This window comes from Scleropages formosus, chromosome 19 (genome assembly GCF_900964775.1).
Source record: "Scleropages formosus chromosome 19, fSclFor1.1, whole genome shotgun sequence".
Classification (NCBI taxonomy): domain Eukaryota; kingdom Metazoa; phylum Chordata; class Actinopteri; order Osteoglossiformes; family Osteoglossidae; genus Scleropages; species Scleropages formosus.
This window is the reverse complement of record NC_041824.1, coordinates 15,827,112-15,844,108: the sequence shown is the minus strand read 5'-3', so window position 1 is coordinate 15,844,108 and position 16,997 is coordinate 15,827,112. Positions and strand designations below refer to the sequence as shown.

The 16,997-nt window shown below is 41.6% G+C and overlaps 2 protein-coding genes across 2 annotated transcripts; one reads left to right on the top strand and one right to left on the bottom strand.

Moving 5' to 3' along the window:
- Positions 1-2,012: 2,012 nt before the first annotated feature.
- Positions 2,013-3,488, top strand: LOC108939122 (lysophosphatidic acid receptor 6). The gene is made up of 2 exons (XM_018760257.2): positions 2,013-2,051; positions 2,424-3,488. Exon 2 carries the CDS (start codon positions 2,526-2,528, stop codon positions 3,486-3,488), a length of 963 nt encoding a protein of 320 aa, XP_018615773.2. The 5' UTR covers positions 2,013-2,051; positions 2,424-2,525.
- A 1,365-nt stretch (positions 3,489-4,853) lies between these two features.
- On the bottom strand, positions 4,854-16,753 carry ints11 (integrator complex subunit 11). The gene is made up of 17 exons (XM_018760213.1): positions 16,452-16,753; positions 16,222-16,319; positions 14,371-14,444; positions 14,053-14,281; positions 12,947-13,045; positions 12,699-12,733; positions 12,311-12,449; positions 12,092-12,156; positions 11,793-11,982; positions 11,304-11,387; positions 10,778-10,867; positions 9,744-9,906; positions 9,043-9,156; positions 8,321-8,382; positions 7,572-7,714; positions 6,628-6,757; positions 4,854-5,198 (listed from the first exon to the last, which is right to left on the bottom strand). Exons 1-17 carry the CDS (start codon positions 16,477-16,479, stop codon positions 5,142-5,144), a joined length of 1,800 nt encoding a protein of 599 aa, XP_018615729.1. The 5' UTR covers positions 16,480-16,753; the 3' UTR covers positions 4,854-5,141.
- Between the last annotated feature and the right edge of the window lie 244 nt (positions 16,754-16,997).

The following is a 16,997-nucleotide window of genomic DNA, read 5'->3' as shown; positions in this document are numbered from 1 at the left end:
TTATTGTCGGACGGTTGTCAAGGGGGTCAAAACTGGGATTTTCCATTTGGGGGGAAATGCTAATCGGTCCCGTCACACAATACTTCGTAAAGCCTCAGTAAAACGCCAGGCTTTGGTCACATTCTGCTGGATACCGGCTCTGTCGTGGACGGATGAATGGAACAGCATGGTGTGTGGGTCGAGAAAGAAGCTTGGCCAAGTGCACGGCGTCTTCCAGGAAGCAACCTGAACACCAAATCTAAACCAGCACAGTTTTTTCTCTGCCCTTTTAAAAGTGATTAAAGGCACTTCAATTCGGGCAAAATTATCGAACCACTAAATGAAACCTGTACAGCTGTGGCTAAATATTTTTCTGCTTTGAAATCGTTTAAAAAGCACCAGTTTCTTACATTTATTCAATGATTTTTTTCCAAAGCAACTTACAATGTTAAGCTACGTACAACTATTTACTAATTTATACAGCTGGGTAATTTTACTGGAGCAATTTATGGTAAATCCCTTGCTCAAGAGTACTACAGCTGGAGGTGAGTCTCAAACCTGCAACTTTTGGGTCCAAAAGAAGCAGTTCTAACCATTACATTACCAGCTCTCCTTGTCCCCTTCTTTTCACTTAATCATCCTTCACCTTTCAAAATAAGCATAACTGCTACATTATATTATTAACAGGTTTATAGCGACAAAAGGCTAGGTTTGTACACTAAGTCACACACACACATTTTCTGAACCGCTTATCCCATATGGGGTCACGGGGAACCGGAGCCTACCCGGTAACACAGGGCGTAAGGCCAGAGGGGGAGGGGACACACCCAGGATGGGACGCCAGGCCGTCGCAAGGCACCCCGAGCAGGACTCGAACCCCAGACCCACCGGAGAGCAGGACTGTGGCTCAACCCACTGCGCCACCACAAACCCTCCTACACTAAGTCACTTACAACAATTTACCTGTTTACATAATTATTTATGGACTAATACAGGGGGTTCAGATTTGAACTAGCAACCTTCAGATGTCACCTTTTACCACCATTGCACCTGCTGCCCCTTTCTTCCACACCTTTATTCGAATGAATGAAGGTGAATTTTCCAATCCAGTATGCTAACCCTCCTGCAACGCTAAGACAGAACCGTGGGCAGGAAAGACAGAGAGGCTTAGCTGGTGTTGTGAATGGGGAGACATGATCCTGTTTGATTCCAGCCTCTGCAGCAAGAGGAGCCTCATCACACCTTGGTCTTGCAGCATGAAGCCATTCAGTTAAATTAATGACAAATTCAATTACAAATCAGTTACAAACTGGAAATTAATTTGACAAACGGAGCATTTTTCTCCGTGAAATGCAGAATAATGCAGAATAATGTCTTGGGAACTTATGTAAAAATGTTATGAATGTAGGTCACTTATGTACTGTAGAAGAGGAGCAATGGAGGACTTTTGTTTTCTACAGAACAATGGGTATCCTTTTCGAAACGTGAGGGCTGCCCCCTTGTGTCAACATCCACAAACTGCACCTTCCACACCTTGGTAACAACAGGATGAACCAGGACACGCTTGGATGAAAGCGGGACAAACCAGGACACTTTTGTGTCCACATCAGCAGGTGCGGGTGGTGGACGGGTGGTCTTGTTCATGCAGTACAATTGTTTAGTCTTCTTGCCCAATATTACAAAACATTATCAATAAACGGTGATCAACTTAGCAAGAACCTTCGAAGAGAAGTAGTGGAAAAACTACGTAAAATACACAGATCGACTTACAAACTGTGACAAAAACGCAGCAAATGTTTAAAAGTTGTTACTGGTGACAGGTTAAACATTGTCGCTCAAGGTACAGCGACGTGTGTGATGAGCATGGCGCATACCCCACTGCTCACTTCCTGTGGTTTGGTTCACGCTCAGAACTCATTGCTACATTTTCCACGGAGGTGGCAGCAGCAGGTTCACCGTGCTTGAAAATAACTCTTCCGAGGACACGTTTTACAACAGCGCATGTCTCCGCTCACCCTTTCCTTGGTTTTTATTCGATTCGATCTTCAGGATTTGATGCCAGTGTGTGCACAGTAAGTGTTCTTCACCATCGCTCGTGGTCATGGTTTTCATATGGAGGAGAAACCATATGGCTGTCAGCCAGGAGGGACCTCGGTGGGCCAGTGGGCAGCTCTGCGTTTACATTGAATGTCACTTTCCTCGTTAGCTGATGTGTCACCTTCTACTGCTTTGCTTCACCTAAAATCTCAGTCAATTTATAGTTTTGACTATTTGATCAGTTTGATCATCTGAGCTCGATCACTGAAAAGGAAACCGACAACCAAATTTGCTGACCTTGTAATATGATGTGTTCAGTTCATTTTGCTATTGAAAAAGAGCATATAAAACATCTCAATATCATTTACTTAATAGTTTCTGTTGCGATCATGGGCTTTCCATTCTAGGGCGGGAAAGAGAAGCAGAGGGACATTCTGCTCCCTTTGGTGACCCAACGAGGACGGGAGTTCCATACATATTCATTCGGAAGACGGATCGAATTGCAAAAAATGAACATCTCCCAAAACGACTCTTGCTTTCCAACAGCCGAGTTCCAGTTCTACCTCTTTCCAGCTGTCTATGGCACTGCGCTCGTGTTTGGGCTCTTCGGCAACCTGTTTGCCCTCTATGTGTTCACCTTCAGGGTCACAGCGCACACCTCATCTATCATATTTGTCGTCAACCTGGCACTGGCCGACACGGCCTTCCTTTGCACGCTACCCTTCCGCATCCACTACCACGTGAACTCCAACGACTGGGTGTTTGGTGACCTGGCATGCCGCATCACCGGCACCCTGTTCTTTGCCAACATCTACATCAGCATCGCCTTCCTCACCTGCATCTGCATTGACCGCTACATTGCCACGGTGCACCCGCACACCTACCTGCGACTCCAACGAACCCGCTGGTCCCGGCTGGTCAGCCTGGCCGTGTGGCTGGTGACCGGAGCTGCTGCCGTGGCTTTCATTGTGGCAGGTCCTCTGGAGAGTGACCCAGGGAGTAGACAGGTGGGGCAGCGCAGCTGCTTCGAAAACTTCTCCGAGCATGAGTGGAGTACTCGCATGGTGCTCTACAGCGTCTGCAGCTTTGTGTTCGGCTCGTTGGTGCCCTTCGTCATCATTATGGTCTGCTACCCGGTGGTAGCTCGCCGCATCGCCCGCATTCACACAGCCACCAGCCGACGGGCATTACGAATTATCTGCGCCATCCTGACCATAACCGTGATCTGCTTCCTGCCCTACCACGTTGTCCACCTTCTGCACCTGCTCATGCGCCGTGGGATCATCCAGCACTGCGCCTACGTCACTGCCATCTATCAGGCGCGTCGTGTCACTGTGGCCTTGGTGAGCCTCAACAGCTGTCTAGACCCAGTGCTCTACTACTTCACCACTGGCTACTGCAAGTGGGCCTCCTTCAGGTGGCTGCGGACTCACAAGACCAAAGGGGTCTACATCATCTCCAAGGACATCTGACCATTGGCTCCATGGAGGTCGACACCATCTTCAACAGCATCTGGCTATTGGGTCGATGAAGGTCTACATCATCTCTAACACCATCTAAACTGTTGGCTTTAGATCTATGATATCTCCTGTAGTGTCTGACCACTGGTTCAGTAGACTCATACCATTTCAGCCTTATGGAAGCCCTACAATATCTCGAAGGACGTCTAACCATAGACTCCATGGAGACTTACAGAAATTGACTGCTGGACTGATGGCAGTCTTGTTACATCCACAGTAGGTGTCCATCTTGTTTTTTTGGTTTTCCCCACCCCTTGACTTGGACCGGAGTCACACTGTTCCAGCAACATCATTCAAGGAGAGGTGCACCTGATTCGCTGGACCAGCAGGGGTGGGACTTCCCAGATATTGCTTGTGTATTAACCAACTATTGTATTGTGATTATGATAGTGTTCTTGATCATCCTGTTGATATTTTTGCTTCTTTCTTTAAACTACTTGTAGTTGTTTGGTTGTGTGTTTGTTTTCTTTAGGCAGTGTAAAAGTGGTGTCGTTAGGAAGGTGGCGGACGACTTTGTTTTGGGTTTTGACCTTTTTTGTTTTCAGTTTGAAGTTAGAAAGTGCCTAAGTGTTACGTTAGGCTTTTTGTTTATTTTTAATAGTCTTTTGCTTTTTGTCCACTTTTGTAAAGTTTATTTGTAGGCTCTTTATTTCTCTGCATTTTCACCAAAACATTAAACATACACGCCTGTTTGTGTACCCTATTTGTTGTCTTGTCAATTCATCACTCATAACTTGGTATAAAACCTTTATGTTAAACCCTTCTACACCCCTAGATGAACTTGGGGTCATTACAGTCTACATCATCTCTTACCACAGCTTGCCTGGGGTCCCATGGAAGTCTCCAGCATCACCGATACTATCTCAACGCCTGACCATTGGTCCTATGGAGGTCTGACCATTGACTTCATAGACTAATCTGTCCCCAACAGCACATAACTTCTCAGTGACTGCAACCCAAACACTGAGGACGACCCCATAGCAACCAGCCTGTTCCACCTCTGCTGTACTTTCACTCTTCAACCTGTATAACTTGCTTGCTTTTGAGAAATTACGTTAATGCGGCAGACGTTTGCCGAAGCACTTGGATGCTTTGTCAGATTGATTTTAAGCCAGTCATGGGAAATAACAAGAATGGATGTTTCCGTTCCAGTACCGGACAGACAGAACGAACCAATGCAGAATTATCTTCACCACTGCAATCAGTGTCAAACATTTCACTCCTTAAAAGCAAACAATTTCTTTTAGGATTCATGAAGTTTTTAATCAACCTATGTTGCTTCCAAATCCTTATTATTTACAAAATGGGCTCCTCAACTTAATTTGCTTAGTTATGACTATTTTTCTCCCAAGGCTGAGGTTGTTGGGTAAATAAACCAGCGTCAAAAATTTCAGAGTGAAATGGAATGTGGAGATCCCTAGTAAATTGTTTGCAACAACATGAAGGCCCAATTCAAAGCTTCATTTGTGTTCCTGACTATGTCGGTCCTGTTGTATGTTCATTAACTAACAAAAGTGCAGCTTTTTATTATAAAAGTTTAATTCAAACTAGTTCAAAAGAGAAAAACACAAGTAAAGAGTACACACACAAGTCAATTTAGCACAGTCACGGAGGCAATCCTTTTCTGAGCAATGAAGACAAGAAGCTGCCCAGGTCTTCGTCCTACAAAACAGGAATTTCAAATACATAAATGCATTAATCTTTCTGTAACTCAAAATTTGTAACAAACCAAAAAAAAAACTAAGAAAAAGAATAAAACACATGAAAAAATAAAGCATCTCTGTCCGTTTTTGAATATTAAAGATGTTTCAGCAATCGATCAACAAAGCCAAAAAATATCTACATTCACAAAAAGCACTAAAAATTATTCACATTTCCAGCATCAAAACGTCAGCTGCTGTTAACAAACTACATAATAATAAGTCAACTGGAAATTTTTCCATTAATAGTTCTTTAGGTCATTTTAGTCCTTTAGTAAATACATCCCCTCCAAAAAAAAAAAAAAAAATCTGAAGATTTTAACAATTAAACTGTAACACTTGGTAACCAGTGGACTAGGTCAGAAAAACACAGTATTTTATTTTGATGGTGACACAATAGAAAAAAAACTGGCTCAGTACACTGTCTTGTAGGGGGTGGTCTGTGGTTCAACTTCCTGCCCCATTAAGTGGAAATGGTTTGATTGGTCACACCTCAAAAGGGTCAGTTGAGTTACTTCTCATTTTAGATTTAATTTTATTGTAAAAACTCTATGAATTTCAACTATTCAAAAAACAAAACGAAGCAAAATCTTAAAATTAAGAAGAAAAAAGTCACACATACTGAGGGTCTTCATGGAATAAACTAGATTATATAAATAAATACTTATTAAATGGCTAAAACCGTATTTCTAGTTTTGTTTGCAAAAGCAAATACCCAGACCCCGGATTAACCCATTGTGAAAATGTTGGTAATAAAGCAGTTTACAGTGGTGTCAGAACAGCTGACTTTAGGTATAAGAAGAGACCTAAAGACCAACCTATGAGCAACACACGTGTCACCGTTACTGTCACCAGCACATGACACAGTGCTACACTGGAAACCACTGAGAACCACAGAACCTGAACTGAAATTGTGACCCGTCAAGCACCCACACCATGTTTGCACGGCAACTCACTAAAACTTTCCCTGAGCTGGGCTTTCCAAAACAACCGCTGCAACCCTTTGTGCTTAAACAAAGCCCCATCACTGACTTTTTTCATAAGATGACACAAACAATGCTGTTGCCATGCAGTGCAACTTACTCTAGTCATGAATTAGGTGTATTCAAACTATTAAAAAACTGAATGTGCTGTTTAAAATTCACACCTTTAAAACATTTTACTTCTGATTAAACAAATCTCTTTATGAATATGCTTCCTGCAGTTATTAATTACAAATGTTAAATGTATTAGTTGGACTTTGCTTTAAACAACTGTAAACTTTCTTATGCCATCACCCAAAATCTTAGATTTATAGTAATAACATTTCTTCATGTGTACAACAATTTGATGAAGATACTGAAAGTTTAATGAGGCAGCTGTGAACCCTGAATTGTACATCCAGGTGTTACCTGGTAACTCCAGGAGAGCAGCACCACCTTTGTGTTGGGGTCCTCGGCAGAGGAGGACACTTTGAGGACGATGGACTCCACCATGACCGTGCCGTCAGGGAGGTGCTGGACAGTGTACCCTTTCAGCACACTGTACACAGACACACAGAATGGAGAACTGAAGTTCAACCTCAGGACAATCTGGGCATTGGATGGTTAATACTTTAACACCACAGTATGGTCTGCATAATTCAAGATGTGATTCCTGAACTGTAACAATGCTGCTGAATACTGAGCTAGAAAAACAGCTCTGGGGAAGAACTGAAAACAGAGCACCACTCCAGTCTCGGTCCTAAGAACAGGGACAGATGGCAGAAGTCATAATGTGGGCAGCATGTGTTTAAAAATAGTTTGTGATTACTTGACATTGCAGTGACTCAAAAACTGTAGGATTATGAGAAGAAGTAATAGGAGGTGGATTATATTCTTTTACAGGAAATCACATTTACATTTAAAGAGGGAAGCCATTATTGAACCCGCAGAGTTTTGCCTTGGACTGTTACATCTTATTAAAAAGAATATTTCACAGTTACATTCATTCCTTTAGCAGATACTTCATCTCCACAGTGATGTATTGAAAGTGAATTTTACAACACATGAACACTTATAGACATGGGACTGTCGAATCACAGTCACTATGTCCAACACCACAGTTTCTGCCAGTGTTACACACAGAGTTGACAGGCAGTACAGAGATGATCGTGACAGATGGTGTAATGCCAGTTTACAGAGCAGTTTGGAGATCAGGAGAGAAGTGGGTCTGAAAGAAATGCATTTCGTTCCTGAATGCTGAAAGGCATTCAGTAGTTCCGAGAAGCTAGAGATCCTGAGCCCACCAGCAGCCAGAGGTGGAGGAGTGTATTTTAACAAGAAATTATGTCATAGGGTGTTTTTGCTGTCCTCACCTCTTGAGGTGGTTGTACACCCTGCTGAGGGTGTCGGTGTCACTGTAGGGATCCTGAAGCTGTACACGACAAGTGAAGCGAAGCTGGTGCTCATTGAGGTCCAGCTCCTTCAGGGCCTGCTCTGGCGACACCAGGCGGAGACTCTACAGAGACAGGGAAGAGGGAACCGGTGGCGGAAGATGAGAATGACAGAAGTATAAGAAAGAAAGAAGAACCCTCAGTCTAATTAGCCCAGCTCAGTCTTCATCACCTCCATTTCAAGGTTTCTGTTCTGTTAAAACAATCTCCCTTACATTGGGGGGGTGAATAAATTATTTGAGAGGTACAGTAAAAGCAGTTTATTTCCCCGTTTAAGTAAAAGCTCTGGGAGAGTTCTGCATTATTCATGGTCTCCGAGCAGCACAGTGCAAAAATAAATAAATCAGCTGCTATGAGGTCAGATTGCCCTGAAGTGGCACAGACAAAGTGCCACGATAATGTGCACTTTGCCCGGAGAGAGTCTAACGACAGCGAAGTGCTCCTGCACGAGGTGCGAGCCAAGGCGTCAGAGCGGCACAGCCGATGCATTTTTAAGAAGGAGACTGAATACAAAGCCAGGCACAGTGCCAAATGTCCCATTTATGCCCCAGTTTGTCCTACATCAGCCCCTCCCTTGTTTGAACAGCAGAGCGTCTCTCACTGGGGTGTCCAGTGGGCAGGGAGTGGAGGAAAACACAGAATAAAAGCATTGTAGAGGCTCCTGCACATACGCTGTCCTTCATGATGAGTGTTCCGTGCATGGTTCGAGGCTTCTTTGGGTCAGGCAGAGGCCCTGCAAAAAACCAAAAAGGCACAATGAAACAACAGCAGGCTATCAAGAGAATATAACTATCCCAGCCCCCTAATTAGGTTAAACTTCCTTTTAATTAAACAACAAAAACTTAAAATCATTTCTAAAAATTACAATAATCAAAGTCCTCAAATCGTGCTGTTTCACAAGTATCAGTAACAGTAAAAAGGGTTTTAAGCCTTAAAAGGCAACAAACAAGCATGATAACCTCCCAGCTTGTCAACAGACTGTTGAGATTATTGTCAGGTGTTTATCAGTTGTTAGTCGTTGTTCATAATTTGAGATAAAGACATTTGGTGAGCATCACCACAGCATTTTAGGTTTGAAAACAGGGCTCCTTCTTTTCAATTATGACTGCTAAACAAAACTCTCACACACGCGTCTCTTTTATACGATTACATGACAAAACATTGCTGTGCAGTCCCTGACATTTTTTGTGGTATGTACTTTTGTGAAAGTTCAAAACAATGAAATCCCAGAACTCAAACTCTAGAACATGCCTGTTACAAAAATCAGGCTTTTACTGAAATCCATGTGCTTTTTTTGTTTCTTTACAGCCAATTAAGCAACATGTAAAGAAACACAATTAAAGCTAACAGAAAAGATTTCTACAAGAGCTTTGGCGCCCCCTGCTGACCTCACCTCCAAAAGCAGCCTCCCTCTTGAGAAGGTTCAAGGAGATGTCCACCGGTACGCTGGGGTTTGTGGGTATAGTAGTTGTCTCGCCATTGGCCGGCATGAAACAACTGATTCCCGCTAAGACAGTGAGAAGATCAGTGTGAGAAGTGTGATGAGCGGGAAGAATTAGCTTTACACCCACAGACTAGTTTGCGACCCAACCTAGCAGTAGTATCAACAGGTCATATTTGGACAAAGGTTGTCCTTCTGCAGTCATCTGACAAGTCAAAGCCACAGGCAAGGACACTTAACTGTAAAAACACAAACTGTATAACAGTTCTAGCACTGTGCACAGGAAATGAAAGAGAGAAATCTGAAATCTTGACTTAAAAATTATAATTATAAAGAGCAATTAATTTCCCAATAAGATATGTAGGACAACGTGGTGCAGAGATCAGGAAAAACAGAAGCAACACCTAATACTGACCTAATATCCTGACTTACTTTAAAGTCACAGCTAAATATCGCTACGATACCTATTCTGGTACTGCAGAAAATGTGGAATTAAATTATTCCGCACTCTGAGTAAGATTAAAAACTTCATGCCATTAAGTGACAATGACAAATCCTGAGCCTGGCTTAAATAAAACACGGCCCACTGTGTGTAGACGGGCTGTATGACCATCTGAGCGAAAACCCCACTGTCTACATTGGATTCCACTCACTGAACTCCTGCTCAATCTTGTCCTTGAGGAACTCCATCTTTTTGGCCTCGCCGTGCACCAGCATCACGTTGCGGGGCTCTGCCATGCGGATCAGCTGCATGATGCCCTTGGCGTCTGCGTGTGCGCTGAAAGACATATACTCCACCTGCAGCTTAACCTCCAGCTGTGGACAAACACAGAGGTGGGGCAGAAGGAACAGGGTGAGCACTCACATCCTGGGGTATGGCCTTGCAAGCGGAATTATGTCTCAAGTTCATTTGAAAATTCAAGCCAGACTGTACGGCAAATTCAACTGATTGCATTTGTGGGTAAATTTCTTTCTGCAGTTGTTTGGGGAAAAAAATAAATGTCCTAATATAAATTTTAGTACAAGTACAAAATATTATGAGTAAAATATACTGTTGCAAAAAAACACATGCCCAGGAATACTCATGGAGCTACTGACACTGTATTTTGAAAAGGATATTCCTGGCATGCTCAATCCAGCAGGAGGAGCAATTGGAGTTGGACAAAGAATAAACAAAAAACAGTCCAGCATACTAATCAGATGAGGTCACTGCTGTGGCTACAGCTCCACTTTCACTGGCAAGAGTAGGGCCTCAAGTTATTTCAGCAGCCTGGAGAGGACTGAAGCTGTTTGGTGGTTAAGGACCACACCAGCACATGAGAAGAGCAGGATTTATCTAGACAAATGATGGCTGCTGAATCTATTTAACTCAATTTCTGAGTCAAACAATGGCTTAAACACTGATTTACAGCCCTGCAATATTACATTTTCACTGGTGTGATCCATGTGTGCGCCTCTTTCGGGGAATTTCTGGACGGCTGCAGTGTGTGCTGCTTTCTGGTTTACCCCATCTTTAACTACTCTACTGACTTATACACATATCACCTCATTTATTGCTTTGAGTGTAAATCAGTGCTAATTAAAATGTATTGTGTAAAATCTGCTGGACTGCAACTCTCCAAACCCCAGGTTGGGTCATCCTTGTTCTAGGTATTGCAGAAAAAAAGTGTAAATTAGTGTTTCATACTGTAGTTCTTCCCTCCATCTCTAGCTTCTTCTGTCCGCTGAGCAACTTGTGTCCCACTGTACCCTGCACGCAGTACCCTGGCATGATCACCTGCCATGAGAGAGACAAATTGAAGTAACTGCTACAGAGATCTCACAGGGAGGAATTCCTTTAAAATATGTTACCTGATCTGTGACTCGTTTTACAAGCTCTGGTCTGGTACAGAGTAATTAAGAGCATACAAAGTGTCAGAAAACAATATCACAGTGCTGTATCAGGCCATTGTGACACAGGGCCACATAAGGTGTTATACACGAAAGGCAAAATTATCTCTAAAGCCAGGCATCACATCAGAAAAACAAATCAGATCTCACAATGTACATAGTAATGGCAGCAATGTCTTCCTTTATCTTACAGACATTTAGAAAATCAAAAAAGAATTTAGTCACTGTCGTCAAAGACTGCAAAGATGCAGGCAGGACAGTGAGTAGATGAGGTGGGCCAGTTTCAGTCGAGGTGAATGTTCAGGCACCTAATAGAGACTCACCATATTCTTCTCATTACCAGCCCACTTCTTGAATATTTGGAGAGACTGTCCAGCATGCAGCATCCCCGGTGTAGCAAAGACCACCTTTGAGAAGAAAAAGAAAAACACAGTGCCATTAGTGCTGCATATTACCATTCCTTGATCCCACTGCAACCCTAAGAAAAACTTTCCATGATGTGCAGTGGACAGTCAATTCAAGGATAGCCTTTGTCAACCTGCAAAAATTAAGCATGCAAAATTCTGAGAAAGTGCTGTTTGACAACCCTGGACTCACATGATTTTAGATAATGTGGTTCGAAACAAGGTGCATATTACATACTGCCAAATAAAATCCTCACTCAGATTCCAGTCGGAAATTTTATACCACTGAACTGAATTAATTACAAACAATATGTCCTTGCTTAATATTTCAACTGAGCTTATATTTCTTTATTTTCAAATATTTAAAATAAATTGTGTTAGTTAACAAGGCATGAGAGATAAACTGACCATTGGCCCCGGGTTGTCAGCATAAGACCGGTCAAAGGCTTTGATGTGCTTGAACTCAAACATGTTCCTTTGAACAAAGGTTTTGCGGATCTTCTGGTTGGTCCACGTGATGAAAAGTTTGTAGTAATGGTTGGCCTTTTCCGTGAGACCAGTTGAGAAGTAAATGGGAGCTTTGAGATTCATCCTTTCCCTATAAGAAAAGAAACAATTCAAGTATGCTACTTGTGGCTGAGAATTAAAAACGTGCAGCATGTAGACCAAGGCTATAATGGCCCCAGAGGCCCCACTTCACTGCTCACCAGAAAGTTTCAAGCAGAATACAGAGTTCCTGGGCTCTTCCAAGTGCAAAGACAGGAATAAGAACCTGAAAACAGAAAAAATCTTCAACAATCTCACACCGGTCACACACAGCAGAAAGCATTATCAAATCACTTCAAAAAATTATTATGATCAACTACAATGACAAATAATCTTATCCTTCTCAAGGTGTGGGTCGTTTCTTCTTTGAGTGGCCTCACCTTCCCTCCTCTCTCCACCGTCTCATGCACCTTCTTCAGGAAGTCTCTCTCCCGGCAGCGCTTTGAGTCCCGTATAGTGGTGGCGTACGTAGACTCTGATATTAGGATATCTGGGCGACACTTGTCTATCCAGGCAGCTCTGTAAATGTGAGAAGAGGCTTTAAACTGCGCTGAAATTGCTTATTCAGCAACGGACCTTAATGGGCACTCCCCCCAGATAATATGTGACTGTACATCTATAAATTCTTGATTGATCCAATGTCAAATGATCTTGGGCACCCATGGTGAGAATGGTGCAAAATAAATAAATAAATAAATAAATAAACTGAACTGAAATAATTCACTAAAAACACATGACCCTGACAAAAGACACATTGGACTAACTTACCCTAAATGTCTGTCTGGTGTCATGTTATAATCCCCCTGCCAAAACAAAATTATAAATAAATGAAAATCTGCATTCTTTGGTAACACACAAAGACACACACACTCACAAACTGAGACAAATGTTGTAAATTAAATACCCTTTATCATCATATTGTCCCACAAGAAAGGACTATGTCAGACAAAACAAAAATATACAGAATAGAATTATATCAGTTTGTACTGAAATGAAATTTGTTTTCTCATACTCACAGTGTAGACCACAGATTCTGATCCAACTTTGATCTGGACCATGGCAGCCCCCAGCACATGTCCTGCATAATAAGCCTTGATCTCTAGCTCATCATCCACCTGAAGAGTGGTGGTACAGTCATCATGGACTAACTGGTTAATTCATGTCCAGCAAACGACTAACCTTAAAACAAGGTGCATTCTGGTATTTGGATACTGTTACTTATGGTTGGCAGACTAGGGCTTAGGCATCATGACCTGTAACCAAAAGGTTATTGGTTTAAACCCCAAGTGCGTTAATGTTTTGAACAATGACTTTACCGTAAACTGCTCCTACATAAATGTCCTGCTGTCTAGATGGCTATAAACATGTAAATTCTTTGGGAAAAGAAGTTAAATAAATGACTAATGAACAAAAAAAACTCTTTTGGGACAGCAGGTCATGCAGTGGTTAGAACTATTCTCAAATGAAGGACATGAGTTTTGATTCCTGCTCCTACTGCAGCACTTTTGATCAAGGTATTTACGCTGAATTACTCCAAATAATATCACTTAGCTGTATAAATGTGTAAATAACTGTAAATATTTATGCACAAAGCTAACATTTCAAATCACCTTGGACAAAGGAATCAACTGAATAATGATTAAAAATAATACCTAGTATAATGTGCCCTTTCTTTCATTTGTATTTGGTTCATTATTTTAAATTAAATTGTATAATTTCATGTCTAATTTGAAATGATAATGTCTTATTTGTATGTCAATTGAAAACAAAATTAATTGAAAATATGAGAAATCCCTCACTTTAAAGACAAAGATTCAAAAAGGAAATACATATATAATCGTTGCAGAAGGTATTAGACAAATGTATGTAACAGTCAAGATCTCAGAAGAGGAAAGGATTCTGCAAAACACGAGTTTGCAGGCACGCAATCACGGGAGGAATTCAGCAGTTCTGAGGAACAGAGAGTGCCCGTTCCACCACTTCACAGTAAAAACCAAAAACGAATGATCTTTTCATTTTAGACGAATAGGACAAGCAAATGGCTGAAAGCGACGGAGCACACACACACTTCTTGTGGACTGTAGGATCAAGATGTGTACAACTGCAGAAAAGAACACTGTACCTGCACAGTTTGATGTAGGTTCAAAGGCACCACCTTTTTCATGCAGTCTTTGATCATCTGAGAGGTGAAAAAGTTGGTTTCTCCTTTCTTGTCAACAGTGATCTTCCTGAAATCCTCCAGCAGAATGGGGCAAATGGCTTTGGTTGGGTGGGTCATGTATATGGGACCATCGTAACCCACCATCTCACTCATGTAGGGCAGAGCACCACAGTGGTCCAGATGAAAATGACTGTCGAGATGTAGGGGGAGGATAAACTGTCAACCCCTCAAGTGAATATAAGGATGCCTTTAAAAACATTTAGATGAAAAAGCACGCACCTTATGATGACACAGTCCAAGAATTCAGTCAGTCGTCCATTTTGAGTTATATAGGAGAAGTCTGGGAAACGCCTCTGTAATTAATAAATGTCGAAACATTCTTGATTATACCATCTCGGCTTTGTTGTTTATTATAATCTTTAATCATACCAAATGTCATGTACAGCACATACAACTGTGAGAAAAAGTTTCTAATCTTTGGAATTATCTGGATTTCTGCATGAACGGTTCCTAAAATCTGATATATTAATCTGAGTCATAATAATAGTCTTATTTAACAAACATTTTACACTGCTATATCTATATTTAACATGCAGGTTAAACAAATGCAGCACAGTGGTGCAGGGGGTAGTGCTGCTGCCACCTCACAGCATCTGGGCTGCTTAGGCGTAAGGTCAAATCCAGCTCAGCCTATGTGAAGTTTGCCACACATAGAAGATCAGGCATTTTCTTTGCAAGTCTGTGTGGCTTTGCTCCCACAGTCCAAATTCATGCCGTTCAGGTGAATTGGTAGCGCTAAATTTTTCCTTTGTGTGTGTGGATGACCTGCAATCAGCTGCTGTCCTGTCCAGGGTGTTACCCCCCTGACCTTGTGCCCAGTGATTCCAGGATAGGCTCTAGCTCACCCTGACCAAGACCAGCACTTACCAAAAGTGAGGGTGCAGTTAAAGAAATCAAGATCACAGACAGAAAAAGAATGTGAATCTCTAGGATGATGTAAACTCAGGGGTTTCAATCAACTGAGGTGTAAGTTTGAGTTTCCCTGCCGTATGAAAAATGCACAATGTTGTTTACGTGATCTTTGCAACAGAAATCTGCTGAAGTGCAATATGGTCTGATTAAAAGTGATTTCAGAGGACCTCAGAGGAAGAGCTGTCTAAGCTCTGAAGACTGGAAAGGGTTACAAAAGAATTTCTAAAGACTTGGGCCTCCATCAGTCCAGTCTGGCAGACAGCTTATAAATGCAAGAAATTCAGCACCGCTGCTACTCTCCCCAGGATCAGAACAAGGGCACATTGTAAAATTATCAAACAAATGATGCAGAACCCTACGGTTAAAGCTAAGCATCTCTTCCGCATAACAACATCTGTGTTCATGAGTTCACCAAAAGAAAAGCACTGCTCATGAGAAGATACCATAGAAGAAACTAAATGAGTTTAAGGAAAGAAAAAAAAAAAAAAACTTGAACTGAAACATTTTTGCACTGACGAGTGGTGAACCTCCTAAACGTTGATCAGGTCTGATCAGAAGCAGCATAAAATGTTTGCTTGAGGTTGCTGTCAATAAAGGAGGTTCCACTAGTTTGTAAATATAAGGGTTTCCATACTTTTTCCATTAAAGACCTTGACTGTTTAAACCATGCGTTCAAGAAAGATGTAAAATGTTGTGTGTCATGTTTATTAAATAAGACTCTCTTGATTTAGTATTATGATTCAGATAACATTTTAAAGATCCATTCAAGGAGAAATCCAGACAATTCCAGAAGGTTCATACACATTTTTCCTCACAACTGTCTATGCATCTTAAAGGGGCAGCAGGAGGAGCACTGGTCAGGGAGATGATGCAGTGCAATATGAAGATTGTTGTTTGAATCCCACAGCTGCTGAAATACCCTTGATTGAGGTTCTTTTCCTGTGAATTACTCCAGTAAAAATACCCTGCCCGCTGTCAAAACACTGTAGGTCAATTTGGATGAAAACATCAGTTAAGCAGCAAAAAATCATGAAAGTGAATATCTTATAAAAGAGACTAATATTAATGATGCACTTATTATTATATTAGTGATGTTATTAAGAAGAGAGATTCTAATTAAAGAGTGTAATACCGTATATTTCGTTTGTTTTTACTCACGTCGTCGTTGTATCCCATATGCATGCCACAATCCAGCATGATGTTTTTACCTCCGATCGACACCAGTATGCAGCTGCGACCCACATCCTGACCGGCACCTGTACGGAAAACAGCGACACACACACACAATTATCTCTTTATTCGTCCATTCTTCTTCCACTTTGTTTGATCGAAGAAATCGAAAATGCCCGCTAACTCAAACTAACACCAAATGTGAGCTTCCCTCTTACCAAGCGGCGTTACTTTAATCTCAGGCATGACAACGAAGCTCTTCTTGGACAGTCCTCACGTCAGAGTTTTCACTCACAAGAAATCAATCAATGAAAATAAAACACTCTGACTCAAATTTTTACAACTCAAGTTTGCAAACTTGAATACGTAAATCATTCAGCTGAGTTATGATAACATATTTTCATCTCAATATAAAACACTTAATTCTAACTTCACTTTAAATACACAATTTATACACAACAGGTTCAACGTGCGGAACGTCACGGTTTATACTATTAGCAGAAATTCATATCACAGTGCGGCGCCATCTTGGACATATTTCCTTAACCAGCCCTGTATAATTCAGAATCACGTGACATTTTATGTGCATTTTATTGGTCAACGACCAGCAATACAAGTCCCTCAAAAACACGTAAAGCAGGTGGAGTTTATACAGATACCAAACTCCGTCGAGAAAATGTATCGCATAAAATGGCATTTGAAATAAGTCCGATGTTGATTAAAACGCCCAATTTAGACATTTTAATAGCGCTTTATTGAAGATA